Source organism: Thermobia domestica, chromosome 18, assembly GCF_964235325.1.
Source record: "Thermobia domestica chromosome 18, izTheDome1.hap1.1, whole genome shotgun sequence".
NCBI lineage: Eukaryota > Metazoa > Arthropoda > Insecta > Zygentoma > Lepismatidae > Thermobia > Thermobia domestica.
Genome location: NC_137471.1, coordinates 43,859,667 through 43,879,663, shown reverse-complemented (window position 1 = coordinate 43,879,663; position 19,997 = coordinate 43,859,667). Strand labels below are relative to the sequence as shown.

At 34.4% G+C, this 19,997-nt stretch overlaps 1 protein-coding gene across 1 annotated transcript in view; it reads right to left on the bottom strand.

The window, feature by feature from the left end:
- Nucleotides 1-3,027: 3,027 nt before the first annotated feature.
- The window catches only part of LOC145675734 (uncharacterized), a 29,461-nt gene continuing 12,491 nt past the window's right edge, over nucleotides 3,028-19,997 (bottom strand). Inside the window, exons 3-7 of the mRNA XM_081746363.1 lie at nucleotides 13,946-14,010; nucleotides 13,552-13,587; nucleotides 11,811-11,976; nucleotides 5,085-5,146; nucleotides 3,028-3,115 (exon numbers count right to left, since the gene is read on the bottom strand). Coding sequence (XP_081602489.1) covers nucleotides 3,035-3,115; nucleotides 5,085-5,146; nucleotides 11,811-11,976; nucleotides 13,552-13,587; nucleotides 13,946-14,010 — 410 coding nt within the window. The 3' untranslated portion in view covers nucleotides 3,028-3,034. The remainder of the gene's footprint in view (nucleotides 3,116-5,084; nucleotides 5,147-11,810; nucleotides 11,977-13,551; nucleotides 13,588-13,945; nucleotides 14,011-19,997) is intronic.

The window sequence follows — 19,997 nt, the reverse complement described above, 5'->3', positions numbered from 1 at the left end:
CATATACTTTATTTCACTTCAATATATTACTACAGCTATATTCACTATAAAACTAGCATAGTTAGGTGAAGTACATATATATTTCGTCATCCTCGGTCATTGGCATCGTCACAAGATACCTAAAATAAAAAAGAAAACTGTTTAAACATTTCAATTTTCTGTGGGGAGGGGTGAAAATCGGCAGTTACATTATTTTCTCGATTATCTAGTGAAAATTAATTAAAGTGATCGTAAGAGGATTCGTGAAGTTTGACCCAGATTTACCAATTTCATCATACGTACTCCTTTTAAGCAAAGTGACAAAATTATCTTACATAAAATCTTTTACAATTTCTTAATATAGTCCCCACAAGCGTCAATAAACGTTTACATTCTTAAAAATCACGAGTCAAATATAGTTTTTTTTTTAATGTCGGGAATTTCATTATTATAGGCCGTGATAGCTTATATTTATTTCTTTGTTTGAAAGCGGTGTCTTCGAAGCTTTTTTCTTGAGTTTTGAGAAGGCAAGGTCACAAGGAGCTAAATCTGAAGAATAAGCCAGGTGAGGTAGAATATGGACTCCGCTTTCCTGTAGAAACCCCAAAGTTTTCGCCGCTGTGTGTAACCATGCATTGTCCTGATGAAAAAGAAAGTGAAACAGTAGAGACTTTCAGACATTCGGAAAGCAATAAGTAAAGTACAACTGTGCTGTCACAGTACGTCGATCATCTAACTATATAGTTGCTACATGTCCGGTCTTAGGTTAGTTTCAGATGGAAGCATTTATCGTAGCATTTGTCGTAGCAAAAATCGTATCATCAATATCCTACCGTGTAAAGTAGCAAGTCCTATAGCATCTTCCATGCCATGGCATATACTATGGTATTTCTTGTCGATAGAACCTGTTCTATTTCGCAGCATTTTCCCCAGCATTTCTGGTCCGATTGCAGCGCCGTGATGTGTTAAAAGGGAGCGAAGGATTTTGTGCCAAATATCCATGCTCTTTATTTTGTGTGAGAAATTGAATTGTAGCAAAGAAAAATGAGTTGGAGTAGGAATGCTATTATTAAGCTGATTGAAAAACATGAGGAACATCCTTGTCTGCACAAAGTTAAAAGTCATTTGTATCATAATAAGCATATGCGACAAAGGGCTTTAGAAGAAATAGCTATTGAAATCTCTATTTTTAGTTTCGGAGCCATAACTGCGTTCTTTTCCAGTAACTTGTTTGCTACGTCACGACAAGATGCTTATCAAAATGCTACCGTGTAAAAGCACCATATACTTTTGATGCCATAGAACGAGATTTTTGGCAGCACAACTGCTACGAAAAATGCCACGATAAATGCTATGAGAGTAGTGGCTCAAGTCCCTGTGAAGGAACAGCCATTCTATTACTGTATCAGGGTTCGATCCTGTTCGGGCTAAGCCATTTTATGAGTGTATGTGGTTCGTGTCCTGCAGTTCCCTAGGAGGGCTTAGGCATTTACAATAGACCGGGATTTGATTCTCTATGTTTTGGACGTCTCCTTTAGACTTCAATAGCAGTTCGGACTTTTTACCAAAGCCGACCACATAACCAATGGACAACACGGTTTTGACATAAAAGCTGATTCTAATCGTATTCTCAATGCCGATACAATTTAATAATGCAAAAATTATTATGTTGCATAGGCATTAGTTATTCATGCTGGAAAGGAAAGTAAATTAAGTTATCTCTTAAACTAAAAAATATAAATTTATACCGTGATAATTATTTTGATAAAGGATATGCGAAATTTCACTTTTCACTTTAATAAACAACACTGAAACTGCACAAACTCATGTTACATTACATTTTGGCACTTCGATTTAAATAATTGAATATTATAAAATTTAACACTTGACTCAATTATTCTTACTACAATCGCGGAAGGCGGTAGTCGCGGGCTACCGGTTGAACTTCACTACATCGTTAGTTTCCGCAATTTCGCACTGTCACTTTTCACTCACTTTGATGCTGGAGAAAAATGATTTCTGGCAGTTCCAGGGGGATGTCCTTAAGGTTGGGGGTGAATTCCCTTACTTTCCATTTCATCCTCTTTTGGGTGGTCTTAAAGTTTTTTTTTTTTTTTTCATTGTGTGCTAAACACTGTAATTGTATGCATTACATTTTTAACATAGTTCGCGCACTGTTGTTCGTCTGCTCATCCGGAGCTGACTCCTTGATTACATGATGTTGTCACACCAGAAACAATCGTCAAACTGGTTTGGCTTTTCTCCCCGCCTCTTCGTGTTTCTACTCAACAGAGAGGCTTGCGATGCAAACTGTTGATGTCAGAGCTAAAAATAACTATGACAACCTATAGGCAGGAATTTTTGGAGACAAAGTTTGCTCCCTGTGCCGAATTTTAGCACCGTATTTGGAGAAAAGAGAGGGTCCACCAAGACTTCCGTCGCAGACGCAACGCACACATACATATGCATATTCGTCTGTTTGCTGAGAGAAAAATTCTTAAAAGTGCTTTTATACGAGGTTCACTTAAAAAGTTAAAATTTTCTTCATTAATATTCGATGAGCTGGACCATATGGTTACAATGTTTCCGTCTAAAACTAGCCTTAGAGAGAAAAGATGCCACCATACTGTCACGAAACGATATTATAAATGTTTTTGCTTTGCTCCTACGAATATCTTTTAAGCACATAGCGGCACCCCTTCAAGCGGTCATCTTTTCCCTAAGGCTTAAGCACATAAGGATCTCATGAGAATATGTAAAAGAACGCTTTATATCTGAATCTGATATATTATCATCTAACAACATTCTTGATGTAATATATTCTTCTGTGCTTAAAAAATGTAATTTGTGAATTGAAAGGTTGATTTAGGTAACTAACTTAATGGTGTTATACAAGTTATAATAATTTCTTAGTTTCGTAGTAAATAAATAGTAAATTCCTTTCGCAGTAAATTCCTTTCAAATGCATATTTGTCATGGGACTTATAAGCGATCCCATAACTGTTTGAAGACCTTTGCTCCTTGAGACTGAGAAGATCTAGTTGATTTTACCTTGTTAAGGAGATGGTGTAGTGAAATGCCTGCCGAAGTTGTGATGTTTTCCTTTATTGTTCTGCAAAAACTTCTTGTATAATTCCTACAAATATAATGAGAAAAATAGAATATTATACCACCAAAAAACTCACTAATGAAAAGAAAATGCATGTTGCATTACCAAAATGCGTTGTTTATCAAGTAAATTATTCTATTTATTATTATTATTATTATTATTATTATTATTATTATTATTATTATTATTATTATTATTATTATTATTATTATATTATTATTATTATTATTATTTTGATTTCTATCCTCATCTACATAGCACGCGAAACATTGAATATATAGTTATCGCACAGACCAGGGTTCAATTCCCTATGGGATTGGATTTCATATTCTTGGGATTCTACATAAAGGTGTAAGTTCACGTCTCACATAGCCTCGAGGTTAAAGGAACATTAAAATTCAAGGCAGGAAACAAAGCATAAACGTATGCTTATAGTAATTGTATGGTAAATTATCCCCTTTAAGTAACTAATTTATCTATCAAAACAAAATAAAATGAAATTAAATTTCTACTTTAATGTCTCATGGTTATTTCCTTTAGGCTAAAGGATCCTTCCTTTAGCTTTAATTTAAGTTAAAGGAAGGATCATCGTTATCATGATTGGGATGAAAATGAATGATTATGAAAGAAATGGTCGAGGTATGAAGATGTGTGAAAATATTCATTTAGCTAGCTTCCCTTTTGGAGTAATAATTGTTCTCATTGGTGTGTCAATCCTTGTAATATCTGCCCGTATTATCTCGAGAAGTTCATCATCAAATGATGGTTTTGACATATGAACGTAGTCCTCTGTACACACTTCACGGTACAATGTATGATAAAGTCCTGTTCCGGGGGGACCGCGGTGGCTCAGTGGTAGAACGTTCACCTCTGGTGCTTGGGGTCCCGGGTTCGATCCCAGCCCCCGCCAAGTGAACTTTGTGGTGGACAAACACCGTATGCGTGGGTTTTCTCGTGGTTCTTGCGTTTCCTCCCACTTTCTTCATTTCACCATTTTCATTCATTACTCATCATCACCGTCTCCTTTAGCCTAACCGGCATAACCGTGGGACGTAAAACTCAAAGATTTCATTTCATTTCAAAGTCCTGTTCCCATCCTGATTGACAACATAGAATGCTTCCTCTACTTTTCCCCCCAGCATCATGAGGAGAAGTATTTTCTTATTATTAGCAGTCATTTCTTAGTAAGTTTTCGTGTCTGTAAGTTTTCTCGGGGTACTTCTGTATCCTCCTCCATTCTCATTCCATCAATTATTCTATCATCATTAGCTTGCCCTAATCATCATTTCCCTTAGCCTAAAGGGCATAATCGTAGGATATTAAATTGAAAGATTTCATTTCATTTTCGATCTGACACGGTATTATTGGTGGCTGATCTCTCTGTACCTCTACATAATTTTTTTTTTTTACTAAGTCTAACATACTGTGTTAGAGAAAAAATGGTGAAATTTCCTTCTGGGAAACCCTGATTGTAAGATTAAAAAAAAATCAAAATGAAATTCGTTCTGGAGCCGAAAACACTAACCTAAGAGCACGGCCGTGGTTATTGAGAGGGCTTTTGTTTTTCTTTTAAAAGCATCAGCCGGCAAAATGTTAAACACGGTTCTGGCGCTGAGGATAAATAAACTGAGGCCTCTAGAATACCAACGACTTGTTTGTCAACATGATAATTTTTTACTTTATTGTGTCAACTTATTCTATGAACTTTTCTCTTTAACCACGCAGGGTCGTTCTTCACAGATGCGAGTAAAATTTCAGTTTGAACACAGACAGTAGTGAATCTTATGTAGTGCCGAAACTAATAGTTGGTGCATGTGTGGTTGCTATTTTTGAGCCCTCAATTTACTGCAATAAACAATTTAAGAACTGTATCTTTTGTTTAATAACGATTTTATTACATAGTCAAACGAGTTGAAAATAAAAGTAAAGCCATCTTAGAAGTTTTTAACCATTGGTCTTAAATACTAAAAATAAGATATGAAAGCTATTTACTTACCGCCATTTTATTATAAAAACATTTTGCAATATTGTATCCCTTCTCACATTTTTCTGTGCCTTCTGCAAAAAAGAAACGTATTTCTTAAATATTTAACTTCTAACATCTCAGAAGTCAAAGGATAATCTAGATTTTTAATGCTTGTTCCAGGTATCAACAATAACATAAAATAAAATGGTAGAGTAATAGAGCCCAATTTGATATTACAGTACTATGTACACTTGAAATGCATTATAGTAAAATGTTTAAATCTAAAGTGCAAAATAAAAAGAAAGATGAAACAGTTAAAGGAGAAATGTAAAACATATAAATACAATTAACTTTTTCAGACGTTAGTACTTTTCCATAGATTCGTAATACTATTTATGTAGGTGTCACAACGCTTTGTGAAAGAGCAAATGCTAATAGCAGGTTTCAAGCTATAAAATTATGTGATGTAACAGGGACATTGACATGACCTATTCCATAACATCTCGTATTCGTTTATTTTCCCTTAAAATTACTCAGAGCTCATTCGTGGCTAAGCGGTTAGTGTACGCGCCTTTAGCGTGGGAGATCCGGGTTTGATTCCCGGCGGGAGCTTATGTGGTTCGGATTCCAGTTAATCAGTAGGTCCAAGTCAGCCTTGCTGGTGAATGGAAAGTTAAACTCAAAATCACCTCACCTTAAAATCAGTCTTTTTCTCAACCGTTTCCAAATAAGAATTCCTTTCCATTCTTTTGGTTAAATGAAGTTGAATTCTAATATTTCTCTCTTTCCACACTGCTGTTCAAATCGACTCTCTTATTCGTGCATTAACTTCTTTTATCGGTGCAATAATTCCATTGTCATGATTATAGAAGTTAAGAAGGAAAGGCGAAAGAAGAACGATGGCCTTGTTTGTGCATACTCCATCTCCTTCTAACATAATGTAAAATTCACTAGAACTTCATTCGACTTAATTTATCAACCCTATTACTACTCAGACAACTGCTCTGAATAAATTATTTTTGGTTCTAGTAAAGCCAGTTCAATTCCCTTCAGATATTCGAGGCTTTAATTTAAAAAAAGAATGAGTATGTTCTGTAGCGGAATTATATCATAACGAAGCATTAAGCCTATTTTGGATTCTACCTGCACGCAATCTTCATGTACTGAATCATCAATCTATAAAAGCACAAGAAACTTCCACCTTTCTCAAATTGCTAAGTTCTTGATCTTTTCCTTTCTAGTTTCTGTTTGCTTCTTGAAAACAATCTCAGTCATGATTATCTCGCCATAACTCTTTTCTTCCTCTTTTTCAATTCTTACAATTTCATGTTGATGTGAACAAGAAATGTGAACAGCTCAGAAGAAACAGAAAAGTAACTTAGAAAAAACTACTGGACAGGGATCACGAGAGACACTTTTCACATTGAAGAAACAAGAAGGATAATTCTAGAGAAGGCACCTTCATCAAAGACGTGAGGCCAACCATAAACTCATACCACTTTTATGACAGAGTTGTCATACTGACTAGAAACCATCACCATTCTCAAAGAACATAGCTCTTTCATGGTGTCGTGAAGGAGGTAGAAATGAACAACCATACTAGAGGTTCAGATTTGAGTATTTGTCAAGTGGACACCAGAAATACATGAAACTAAAAACCCTGTTGCAGGATTGTGTTTCACACCTTGTGGCTGAGCTATAGTAAATCCTTTAACTTACTTGTGTCTCTTGGATCTTTTCCATTAACGAATTTAGCGTGCCTTATTTATTGTCATCCCAAATTTCACTTATAAAATTGCAATACTAATCCACTCCCAGATTAAATTCTCTTACAGTGTTAAGCACTATCCCTACATTATTTTAGGGGGTTTTTCCCCTCAAATTCAGTACTGCTAAAATTCTTTGGGAATAAATGCTTTCAAGACTACGCAGTATTATGATATGATGGACAAGTAGGGCTAAAATTGTATTTCAAATCAATGATTAGCATGTCATTTTCATCTTTTTCCTTTGCTTTAACTAAAAATCACTGATGAGTAAATGTATGTTTATGGATAATTCAAATACAATTTCTAAACCAAAATAGATTCTTTGCTTACCCTCTTGAATTTTATTACAGCAAGAAAATACAAGAGGAAATGCTGGCTAATTAGAGGTTCAATCAGATTATGAGAGAGAGCTAAAAAGAGGAAAAGAAATAATTTCGTTGGACATTATTTGAGAAAGAAATGTCTTACTAGGTATCTAATAGAATGTAAAAATAAAGGGTTGAATCACAGATATTCTACCATCATGTCTTCGGTTATCATCATCATCATGTGTGTGTATTCTTCCATCACTTCGAATCATTTGCCGGCAAACTGAAAAGCTTCCATGTAATTGAGTTAACAGCTAATCTCTTTATCATGACGTGACACTTTTCTGTTTTAATACTCTCCAAAAATGGTAGCCTCTTTAGCCTGCACTTTCCTTTTTTTTTTTTTTTTCTTCGATACCTTCTGTCATCTTCCTTCAGATACAGATTCTTTCCGCCCACCGGTTTCTTTTCCGCTTTATAGTTTTATGTAATATTGTTCTTTTCTCTCCTACTATTTCCAACACTTTTTTCATTGGTTTCATTGATTCATAATTTTCTTCACTTTTTCCCTACTATTTACATTTCGAAAATTTCCAATTACTTTTCGTCGCTTTTGCATAGTGTCCCCTCTGCTTTGTAGTTCACACGAAATATTTAATGTCCTTTTTGTAACTTTCTACCCAAAGACTGAGAAAATATATTTCTCTTTTTCCTAAATGCTTCTTTTATAATTCCCATTCTTCCTTTTATTTCTCATTCACATTTCATTTTATCGCTAGAAGTAATATAGTGAAAATTTTATTATTTTCCGTTGTATTTATCTACGTTAACCACAGATGCTTTTTGTCGTAGAATTATTGCTTATTTGATTGATCTCATTATCGTGAAAATGTATACGAACAGTATTTGACGCAGAAACAAAGGATTGCCAAAATAGGTTCAGACGAAAAGATGCTCTGCATTGCTTCGCCGTTAACGCCATAGCTAAGCTGATTCAAGTTGAGTTTAAATACTCAAGAGTAACCACTAATCGTGAAATCAGGGACGTTTTGCATTGGTTCATTTGGATTGGAATTTTGCGGCCTATTTCAGCATCCGGCCTATATGAGATTTGGACCTACAGTTAAGGGTGGAATCCGAGCCGCGGTAATACGGTCTGATTTTTCAAGTCTCACCAGGAGTCCAACCGTGGACTCTCTACACAAAGGCGCGCACACTAGTCTTTAACCTAGCGAGAGGTCTTTGTACATTTGGAGTTTTCTGTTCAGGAACGAAATTTTATATGATAGGCACGGAACCTCTGATCTCAAAGACGAGAACGGTTGCACTTAATCACAGGGAATCAAAAATAGTGATATCTGATAACTTTTACATGTTAGCTGTTACGCCAAGTATGTGCCAACCTTCACGTTAATGAAATCTGTGAAATCTGCAATGAAAGTAAACACCAAAATCCAGCTGTGGAAAACCGTAGCTGCAACAAACTACGAAAATTTGCATGATCTGGGGAAATATGCTATCACTACTAGGTTTGCAACTAGGCTATTCCACTGTGTTTTAACCTCCTCCGAGGAAAATTTGCGTTTTCTTTTCACACTCATTGAAGGAAAATGTACAGTGTGCTGTACATAGCTTTCAACCAGTGCTTAAAGTGACATCAGATGAGATGACGGTATGGAACAAATATGACCACTTAGAGCAGCAATTTTGACAGAACGCTAAAGAGTATAGCTATTCCTGAAATTTTTGCACCGTTTTTGACATGAAAAGTCTATAGAAAGAGAGACAGAGAGAGAGAAAGGGAGGACTAATATAGTAAATTTTTTACTCCCCACTATCATCAGCCTAACAGAAATATTTATAAAACGATTTTGCTTTCCTAAGATTTTGCTTGAACATATCGGCGATCTAAATGTGAAAGAACAGGGATGGTACGTTTGTTTAAACATCGCATTTACAATAACATAGTGATCCAACGCGGCCTTTAATTGGATTAAAACAAGAAAACACATATATGTCCATATGCTTTTTCATCTGTTTTTCAAGGCTTTGTAGGCACTCTTGTCTCGTCTCTAGTATCTATTAGCTTCCCAATCTCATTTCCATTTTCAAAAGATTCTTCTGGTCTAGTGGTCAATCCCGTCAATGTTAAAATTTTGAATTTAAAAAAAAAGTCCTGTCAATCCCAAAGGCAGATCCTGATTTAAAAATTTAAGCGGAAGGTATGGTAGTTAATTTTTTTTTTTTTTTTTTTTTTTTTTTTTTTTTTTTAGTGTGGGGGACGGGGTTGGAGTTGCTCGCACAAATGTTGAAAAGACCAAAAGCACAAATTCTGCCAATGAATAGGGTGATAGGAAACTGTTATTTCTTTTGAAGCAGCAGCAACGAAGTATTTGATATTACAAACATATTTTTTGACTCAATGCTAACGTCGTACTCATTTCTATGTGTATTTTTTTTTTTTTTATATTACAATTTAAATCAATTATTTTTACCGGTATGCCATACCAGCTGATTTTCTAACTTTCGGATGCATAACCGGCTCATACGGGCTCACTTTAAGCACTGCTTTCAACTATTAGTTTTAACAAAGAAAAACCGCCCAACAGTCACTCAAATGAATTTGTGCTGATTTAATTGCAATACCTACTCGGTGTTCATTGAAGATTTTGCATAGACAGTGTTGCTACTTGTTGGTCAATCATTGAACTACTAATGTGGCACTGTCTGTACTTTGTGAAAAATGTGCTTTCCTTGTCTTTTAAAACTGTTTCTATTGAAAATGAAAAGTGAAATGATTTTTTTTGTTTTACGTCCCACGCTTATGTCGGTTAGGCTAAAAGAGTCGGTGAAGATGAGAAATGAATGAAATTGTTGAATGAAGAAAGTGGTAGGAAACGGGAGAACCCCGAGGAAACCCACACACACGATGTTTGTCCACCACAAAGTTCACATGGCGGGAGCAGGGTTTGAACCCGGGACCCCATGCAACAGAAGTCCAAGTCCTCTACCACTGAGCCACCGCGGACCCAATTTATGTGTTCAGGGATGATGAAAATAAAGAATTGCTGGTTTGTGCACTGCAGAAGACTAATTTTGAATGGTATATGCCAAATAACATTCACATTATTTTTATTTGCGTTAAAACGTATTTAAGAAAAACCATGTACAGTATACTGTACATTTTACCTATAGAAGTTCTACTCAGTGCAGTGTTTATTATTATTATTATTATTATTATTATTATTATTATTATTATTATTATTATTATTATTATTATTATTATTATTATTATTATTATTATTATTATTATTATTGTTGTTGTTGTTGCAAACGCAGGTAAAGATGAAAAAGTTAAATCTTTCAGTTTTACATCCCACGATTATGCTGGCTAGGTTAAAGGAGACAGTGATGATAAGAAATGGAGGAAATGGTCGAATGAAAAGCAGAAGGAAACGGAAAACCCCTTAGAAAACCCAGGCACACAGTGTCTGTCCACCACTAAGTTCACTGACGAAGTGTAAAAGTGGAGAAAGTAGAGACCATCCTCCTACTCATTGTGTTGGAAAACAAATTTTGTAAGAAAAAAATGGATAAAATAATCTAATATGTACTAAGAAAAACTATTAAAATGTTTTTTTTTTAAAGAAAACAATCTTGCCTAAGGGACAAGAGAGACTTCTTAATTATTAGAAACATAATTAAAGTGTAATAAACACGAGGGATATAAGGAGGATACAGGCTGGCAAAAGGGGGAGGACGGAAGCAGCCAAAGAAGAGAGGAGAATTCAGAGTCATGTGGGTGAGAGGACATCTTATACTCATATAAAATATTTTTTAATTACAAAATTTACGTTATTTCAATATAATCTTTTTCTTTTATTTCTCAATAATTTTTCTCAGTGTAAATAAAATTTGCTAACTTAAATAATCCTTCCGGTTCTTTTACTTACTTCCATAAAAAAAATAATAATAAAAATCAAAAAATTTAAATTAGCAGCGGCGGATACTCATCACTACTGATACTATAAAATTCTTTCATTTTATTAAACATCATGATAGTCAGGATGAACCAACCCGTTGCAAATATCAGACATATGGAAAATCCAGGTCTCACTTTCTTTGTCAAAGTACCAAGTACACTTGTTTCTAACCCCCCCCCCCCCAAAAAAAAAGTTTCTATGAATTCCATCAAAAGTGATTTCTTATGGTGTGTAATCACATAAGAGACCTTTCTATGGTACGCTTTTTCATACCGGTACTTGAAAATCTAGTACACTATTCTGAAATTTGTCATTTTATGTGTACTAGGCTATATACAAATGCTACAGGGAAAATGTACATTATAGTGTACATTTTGAAAAATATATGTAGATGTATATATTTTTTAAAATTTTCATTATAAAGTGCCTTAAGGGTCCAAAATAAATATTGCTGACCAATAATTATAATTTTATCTCAATTAAATCAATAAGTGTCCCTAAATCATACCTGAGTTCGAAGTAAAGTATATTGTACCGTACAAATCCACTGAGGAGGTTAACATGCACATAAATAATTTCCAAGCTGGTTACAATAATTTATATTAATGGCTATATGTGAGTACTTTTCACATTTAAAGAAAAAAGAAAGAAAGAAACTACATTATTTTCCCTGACAGGAATTTTGATATTACTTACCTTGGGAAGTGCAAGCATTAAACTTGCTGAGCTCCTCAGTTACGTTAAAAGATGGATTTCCAGGTAATATATCGAATGTCGCTTTGCCCATTGGGCGTTTGAGGTGTTTTCCTATAGTTTCCAATGTTTCTTTCACTACGTCAATATTGAGATTTCCGTCTTTAAGCTGTAACAATTACAATTTAAATAATTATCAAAAATCATTAATCGTATAAATAATGTAAATAAAACTAGGAAAAAATTCTTAACGAACAATTGTAAATAACGCGTTAACCTGAATTAAAATTAACAGAATTTCAAATGCGCTTGAGCTCCTTGGTAGATAAATGACTTGATGCGGAAAACCAAGATTCTATTCCCTATGGTAGCTCAATGATTCGAATCCCGTGTTGAGCTCTGAGTTATTGTCTCGTAATCCTTGATGTTGTAAATGAATACTAAACTCCAAAACAATTGACCAACCAATCAAACAACAGCCATAAGGAAGATAATACAAATAGTTCCATCCCAAATACATAAAGTGAAAAATGAATGACATTTTGAATGACATAATGTGCGTACATATATCATACTGACCTTAATTTTGCAAGTAATTATTACCTACATTCCAGTGAAAACTTCAATTATTTAATCTAGGCAGCAACAAGGACACTTGTATGTTCAATGATTTTTTTTTGTTTGTTTGTTTGTTTGTTTAATGGACAACTATGTGACGTATTAATCACTAGTTAAGAATGTTTTATGGACATTTGTTCGACATCAATAATTGTCTTTAGCAGAATATCCATGTGTACATATAGTGGATATTTAATGAAACCCAAACCAATATTTCGACTGTAATCACTAAAACCTATATGCTCTAATTCGCTGGTTGCAGTGAATAACCGGCTAAGTCGTGGAAAGTAAATTTTACAGGAGAGCAGTTTAAAGATAAATTTTACAGCAGTTAATTTTGACATAACTGGTTATGCAAAATGCTGTAACTTTCTCAATTTTAAGAATTCATCTTAGTCAGTTCTACACAATGCAGAACCCACCAAAAGAAGACTATACCTGTAATATTTCAATTTTCAAAAATAAAAAAAGAAAAGTCGACTTACCCGGTTATTCACTGGAACCAGCCAATTTCTATTTTTGGATTTCCTATTAACGGACTGTTGTTATGTGTTCAAATGTCTTTATCTGATTGTTGACACTCCTCCAATTCGAGTCATAAATATAAACGTAAAAGTATGAAATTGGATATTACAGTACATGCTTCCTCTGTTATTTTATAGACAGTGTTCAATGAAATTTGCACATACATAACTTTCGATGATAATAAAGTTCTACTGTGTGAACATGTGTCTTGAACACATGATTAGGGTTAGCTTTGTTTTCTATTACCTGTAAGAATTTACATTGATTAGCAGACCAACACCTTCAGTAAATTAGGGAGATACTTAATATTAAGAGGATGTAAACTCTGCTTTAAAATGCCAGAAATAACAGTATCAGATGTGTTAACACCCTACATTAAACTAAATAAGAAAAAGGACTTTCTAGCACGATACCCGGAACGTTCTAAAACAACCAACCAACTGAATTAGAATCCCGTCCTGCCGACCATAACTCCTTAACGCCGACTTTGATGTATAAATACTACATTAACCGGACCGCACGGAACCACACAGATTCGTCGCGAAACAAACTTTCAATATTTCGAAATCTAAATAAATAAATTAATTAAAATAGTACTTACTAGATTCAATTTTGTAGCCACACACTCTACAAAACACTGCAAAATAAAGTACATAGGATTAATTAAATATATTTAATAATTATTACTTTATGAGATACTATTCCATCATTACTTCAACCGTTTGAATCATGTTGGGTTTATTTCTTCAGATTATTGAATTGTTATTCTAAACAAGAAATTCACTTGTAGGGAAATAAGTATTTAATCACGCAAATTATGGATTAGTATCCGTAAAGAAGTTCATGACAGCATCTGTTAAATGGCATCGTTATTACATATTCAATTCCGAAGCCAGAAATGAATTAGTTTTAAAACTTAAACATTTTAACAAATGATTTTATCAAGAATAATTTATAAATTAATGTATGTATTACATGGATAAATATTACTTTACCCTCTCATTTTCAAAGATTTCATCTTCTACTGTCAAGTTCTTCCAAAAGAACTTCGTCAAGGTCCCTGAAAAGAAAACACAAATTTATTGGAAATTTTAAAACGTTTCATAAAAAAGATATAAAATACAGATCTTAGTTTGGGCACTGACAACCAAACTATAATTGTACAGCAATTGATCAAAAGTTTTGGTTTGGTTGGCTGAATTAAGTTAAGTATCCCTTTTAGCAGCGAGGCTATCTGAAACGTGAACCTACAGCTTAACATGGAATCCGAAACGCATGAGCTCCCTCTAAAAATCGAATCCTGGTTCCCTGATCCTAAGACATATACGCTAACCATACAGCCAGAGAAAGACCAGAAGTTTTGGTCTCTCAGTACCTGAATAAAAGGTGTGTTGAGATATATCGTGTTTGAACGTCTATTTAACTTCTATTACATTGCGAAAATCGCACTAACAAAATATACACAACTCAAAAATGTGTTTACCATAAGTATTAATCTCAATAAGAAAAAAAAAACTCTTTGCTTCTCAAATGTTTGTCAAAAGAAAACTATTAGCATCTCTCCGATGATACTTTTAAGAAAATGTTTTTGCCGGTATCAAAGGAAAAATCTGCATCGTGAAAAAAACAATGCCGGAGAATGTAAAATTACTGGAAATTTTTGACCCTCTGATAAAAAAAAATCTACGAAGATTTTTTATCCCCCGGTAAGAAATCGCTGAGGATTTTTAACCTATCTATCATTTCAAAGTATATAGATTGAATATATACTTAAATTATATAAATCTACTCCACATTTCACAAGACGTGCTTGAATAGCTGTAAGGCCATTGTTGTCGTTTTTAAATTAATATCATGGATTTTTCGCTCTACAATATTAATCGACTGCATATTGCAGAAGATATATCTTAGTTGCGTTTCCATTATGATTATTTTTCTTTTATCTAGCCGGATAGTCAAAGATTCCCTTAGATCTTTAACCTCCATGCTGTTTTAAAATAAATAGGTTGAAAATTCACTTAAATGATATCAATCGATTCCCCATTCCAAAAAGGCATCCCCCTTTTAAAAAATCGCGATCACATCAATGCTATTTTCCTTTGATCTAGCCGGGAGAGTCAAAAGTCTATGGTGATTTTTGAATTCTATACTATTTAAAATGTACTATCTAAAACAACCTCTTAAATAATATCAAACGACTCCACATCAAGGGCGCCGGGGCTTCCTATTATATTTATGCATATACAATATTTGGCATGATTTGAGTGCAATTTGTCTTAAAATCTCCATATACATACCTTCTGCATCTGAATGGGACCCCCAAATTTACAGAGAAATCGGCACCCTTGCTCCACATTGCTAATTCCAATCCCACTCTGGATTTTCCTTTGACCTTGCGGTGGGAGTTAAATATCTTCGTTAACTTTTACTCACATCCCACACACTGTTTTCAAATCTACAGAAAAATGTGGAGTAGATTGATGTTACTCAAGTGAATTTTCAGCCTATATATTTTAAGATAGTGGGGGGGCAGGGGTGAAACATTTACGGGAATTATTGGCTTTCCTGGTTAGATGAAAGAAAAATAACCACAATGGAATATAAACTATCTTAAGAGATGTCTTCCGCAATTTGGAGTCGATTGATATCACTTAAGTGATTTTTCAACTTATATCTTTTAAAATAGTATGAGAGTTAAGGATCTACGGAAATTTTTGACTAACCCAGTCGCATCAAAATAAATAAATAAATAAATAAATAAATAAATAAAACACACACACACAATGGAATGTCAATGTCTTAAGATATAACTTCTACAATAGGTGTAGATTAATATCATTTAAGCAGAGCCGTAGCTGGAGATTTCGGTACCTCTACACTCATCTTAACAAGCTTTTTTTTTTTTTTTTTTTTTTTAACATATAAGAAAAGCAGCTTTTGTTGTTATGCTACGCTGTATTTTTATTAATCTGCTTGGAAAGATCATTGCAACAACGAAAAACGGATCATTATGTATTCTTTTACAAATAAGAGCTATTTACAAGAGTCTTAGACTATTTTGGACTTTTGTTAAAGTTGACAAAGCTACCTTTGGTTGTATGCAGATCCACTTGGAGAACAGTTATGGAAAATTACTACTATTTACAACGTTTCATACTATCGATAAGAAATGAAATTACACACTGAAAAAACATGTAGGTGGCGTACTTAAAAAAGTAGTCTATATGCGTAATTCTTGTAGTTTTTCGACTTAACGTACAACAGACGTATAACTGAAAACGTATGTCTTATAATACTTTCTGTATAAGTGTTCCATCCATACGTACTTTCCATATGAAACAATATAAGCTGTCAGGACCTCACATACAAATGGACGTGTATATAACATATAGCTGCAGAGTGTAACATAAGTATATGCATGTGACATACGGGAAATTGTTAGATGTCAGACATCCTGCAACGGCATGATGTAACATCTAAGGACTGCGTATGTAGGATATGGATAACGTATGCTCCATACTGATTTCTACAGTAAGCAAGAGGATTCCGTATATTTGTACAATATACCACTGTCCGGAGAACAGATTTTTTAGTGAAATATATTTTATAGAAACTATATGCTTTTAAATTGTTAGAAATGAGTGACAGCATTAATTTCCAGTAATAATTGTACACTTTTAAAATTTTATTATGTATATGATCACATCAATAGCATTTCAATTTCATTTTTTTACGATAAAAATATTTTGTGAAATGTAACGGAAATTCAGAAGGAACCTTCTTCGTGAATTTCTCAATATTGATCGATGGAGGTGAAGAATATGTTTAATGTTTGTAGTTAAAATCCAAAATATAGTTTGCTACAACTTATGTTTCAAATTATAGTAATGACTTAATTTCTTAATGAATAAAAGTTCTTAATTTAAGGTTATTTATTATTAATTAACACTTTACCGCTTGCCGTGCCATATATGACACATGCCTTTTTTTTACTTTAGCTTTTGTGTGATTTATCGAAGGCACCAAATGACTGTTTTGTCTGCTGTGTGAGATATTGACGTGTATGAATAAGAGATTTTGGTGTTATCTGGCATGTTCTTTGTGAGTCGTAAGTGTGTCATATATGGCACTTATTTACTTCTCGTCGGAATTAAGTGAAAAATTTAAAATTCAAGTTTTAATTCATTTTTCAAGTTCCGATATGAGAATTTCCAATACTGATTATTTTTTTTTCGCTAAAAGAAAAAAATCATGCAGAAAGGGGTTAACATATTGAAATACACTAGCACACACACACACACACACACACACACACACACACACATATATATATATATATATATATATATATATATATATATATATAAAGAATGTGTGTATTTGTTTTGTATGTACGTAAATATATAAAAATATCACACAACTAGATACATATGCACAAAATAATCTGGCGATACAAAAAGTTGGTGGAAAAATGATCTTAATAAATCTTTCAAATTGGAAGCATTTCATGTGTCAATGGAATTTAAAAATAAATCATTGGTAGTGATCAGTGTTTGAAAAAGACGAAATTCGTTGAGTTCTGACTTCTTAAGTCCCTATTCTACAACTGTTTAAGTTGGGAAACGTTAATATCCCCTTCTTTACTTTCACTTTTTAATATTCCCCGCGTAAACAGCAGGTTGGGTATCTCTCTTCATTTTTCTCGTTTTCATACCTTCATTCTCATTGTCATGATTAATCCGTGTAGAAAAGCGTGATTAACTAAGCAAATTCATCGCCATCAAAACGGCGAACACGTATTTCAGACTTTGACCTTTCTGATTTTGAAAATGCTCCGCCGTAAACTATAAGCGATTACTCGCCACCTTGTATATCACATGGTCATTAACAAATCATAAATAATAACTTTCTTCAAGTAATAAGTAGAAACTTGTTGTGGCTCTTATTGAAGCGTTTGGATTGCGAGTGGAGCGAGCAACAATTTTTTAAGAAATTACGTATTTCATTGAAAACCGACAACAATATTGATCTAATAGAGCGTCTCTACTTTTTGGCGACGACGCGTCTTTTACTCATTTCCAACACTTTTTCTTTCTCCTTGCTCCTTCGGCGCCTCTTGTTATCAGCGCCCGGGGCGGGCGCCCCGCTCGCTCCCCTTCCTAGTGCTGCACTTAAGTGAATTTTCAACCTATATGTTTTGAAACAATATGGGAGTCAAAATTCTCTGTAGATTTTTAACTCTCCAAGCACACAAAAAATAAATAAATAAATAAATACCACAATGGAATTGCAACTATTTTAAGCGATGTCTTTTGCAATATGTAGTCGATTGTTTTAACTTTTAGGTGAATTTTCGAGCTATATAGTTTAAAACAGTATCATCATCATCTTCATCAGTCTTCTGTCATTATTGGACTTGCCGCAACTGAGAAACTTCCATATTTCACGGTCTTCAGCTAACCTCTATCTAAGTCAAAATGAAAATATTTATTTCTTCGAGTATACATAAGTACAACATGTGGTAAAAACTTTCTGCTGATTAATCTAAGGTTTTCAAACATGTTATTTTGTATTGTTTGAGAGGACCTAATTTCTTTCCCCCCATAAAGTAGGGCACTGCCTGGTAGTCTTGGTTTAGAACAACTCGTTTCGAAATGTGTGATATATATAGATGGTTTGTTTCGTGTAGTAAATAGACTACCAATAATGTACTCCTTTATCATCTATTTATAACACAACAGTGCGTTTTTATTTTTTTCTATATATGTACCCGGTTTTGTACAACCAATTCGACCAAACCGTGTACCCGCATATTCTTGTGAAAACAGTTTTAACTCTGCATGATACGGTTGTTTGTCGTTAAATGATTTAGGAGTTAGATTTCTGGGCTTTCGGCATCTATTGCCATTTAGCCCGTCACGTTTGAGGAATGACGTCCGTCGGCGAGCACACGATCTGGGAAAAGGGAAGAAGCGGCCTGGGACCTACACGTAAGTTAGGTACCTACCCGCAGGCGTGGATCCAAGGGAGGGGCTATAGGGACTATAGCCCCCTTGACGCTCAAGTATATACTGGATAAAACGGGTTTCAATCTTGCTTTACTCTGAATAAAGCGGCAAACTGTGGTTTAGCCCCTCCCTTGATCATATCCTGGATCCGCCACTGCCTACCCGTCATTTACCTGGGATGAATGAGGAAAACCCAGAAAAACCTTATTCAGAGTGGCTGGCTTGAAACAGCGTTTTACACTTTTTCGACCGAGTGCATCCATCAGAAATCAAACGATTGTGGTTAAAAGAGTTTTTAATCACCCACACATCAGTTTATTATCAAAATACAAATTCTAACTATTTCTTTCACATATTTAACTTAGGAAAGAAATAAAAACAATTTTCGACCCGATTATGTCCGATTCTACCCTACACATACTTGTATTGAAGATGGGTACCACTAATGAAACAAAATGAAAAGTGCCTAGATCATTATAATTTCACAAATACGTAGAGTTTTCCATCCAATACAAATAAAACCATTAGCCCTTAAGGGATCCGGGGTTTTTGGGCTAATTTTTAGACTTTCAGTCAAGCAGCTACTGCATCGTCATTATTTATCCTAGGATCATGGTTCATACCTCATTCTCTTCAGAATGGAGCTGGCTTTCAAATGATACCACTTGCGTGCTCATACCATATACCAGCAGCGGGGAAAATTATGTCAAAGGGAAAATTTCGGAGGGAAAATTTTTTTCTCGCACTTTGGGCCCCTCTGGAGCGGCCCTGTGTGAACGTAGCCATCTAAAAAAAAATCCGATAAATAGTACTTGGTATACTGAATGTGTGTGCCAAATTTCAAGTTTCTATCTTGAATACCAAGGGCGGGAGAAATTTTATCAAGAATTCCCACCATGCCCCAAATTACCGTAAAACACCATGATCTCAGGTAAAAAATTTCCTGAGACATCCCTAATTACCCTAGGGTCATGTTTCGCCCATCATTATCTTCAGAACACAACTGCCTTTCAGGCGGTATGACTCACGTGTCTCCATC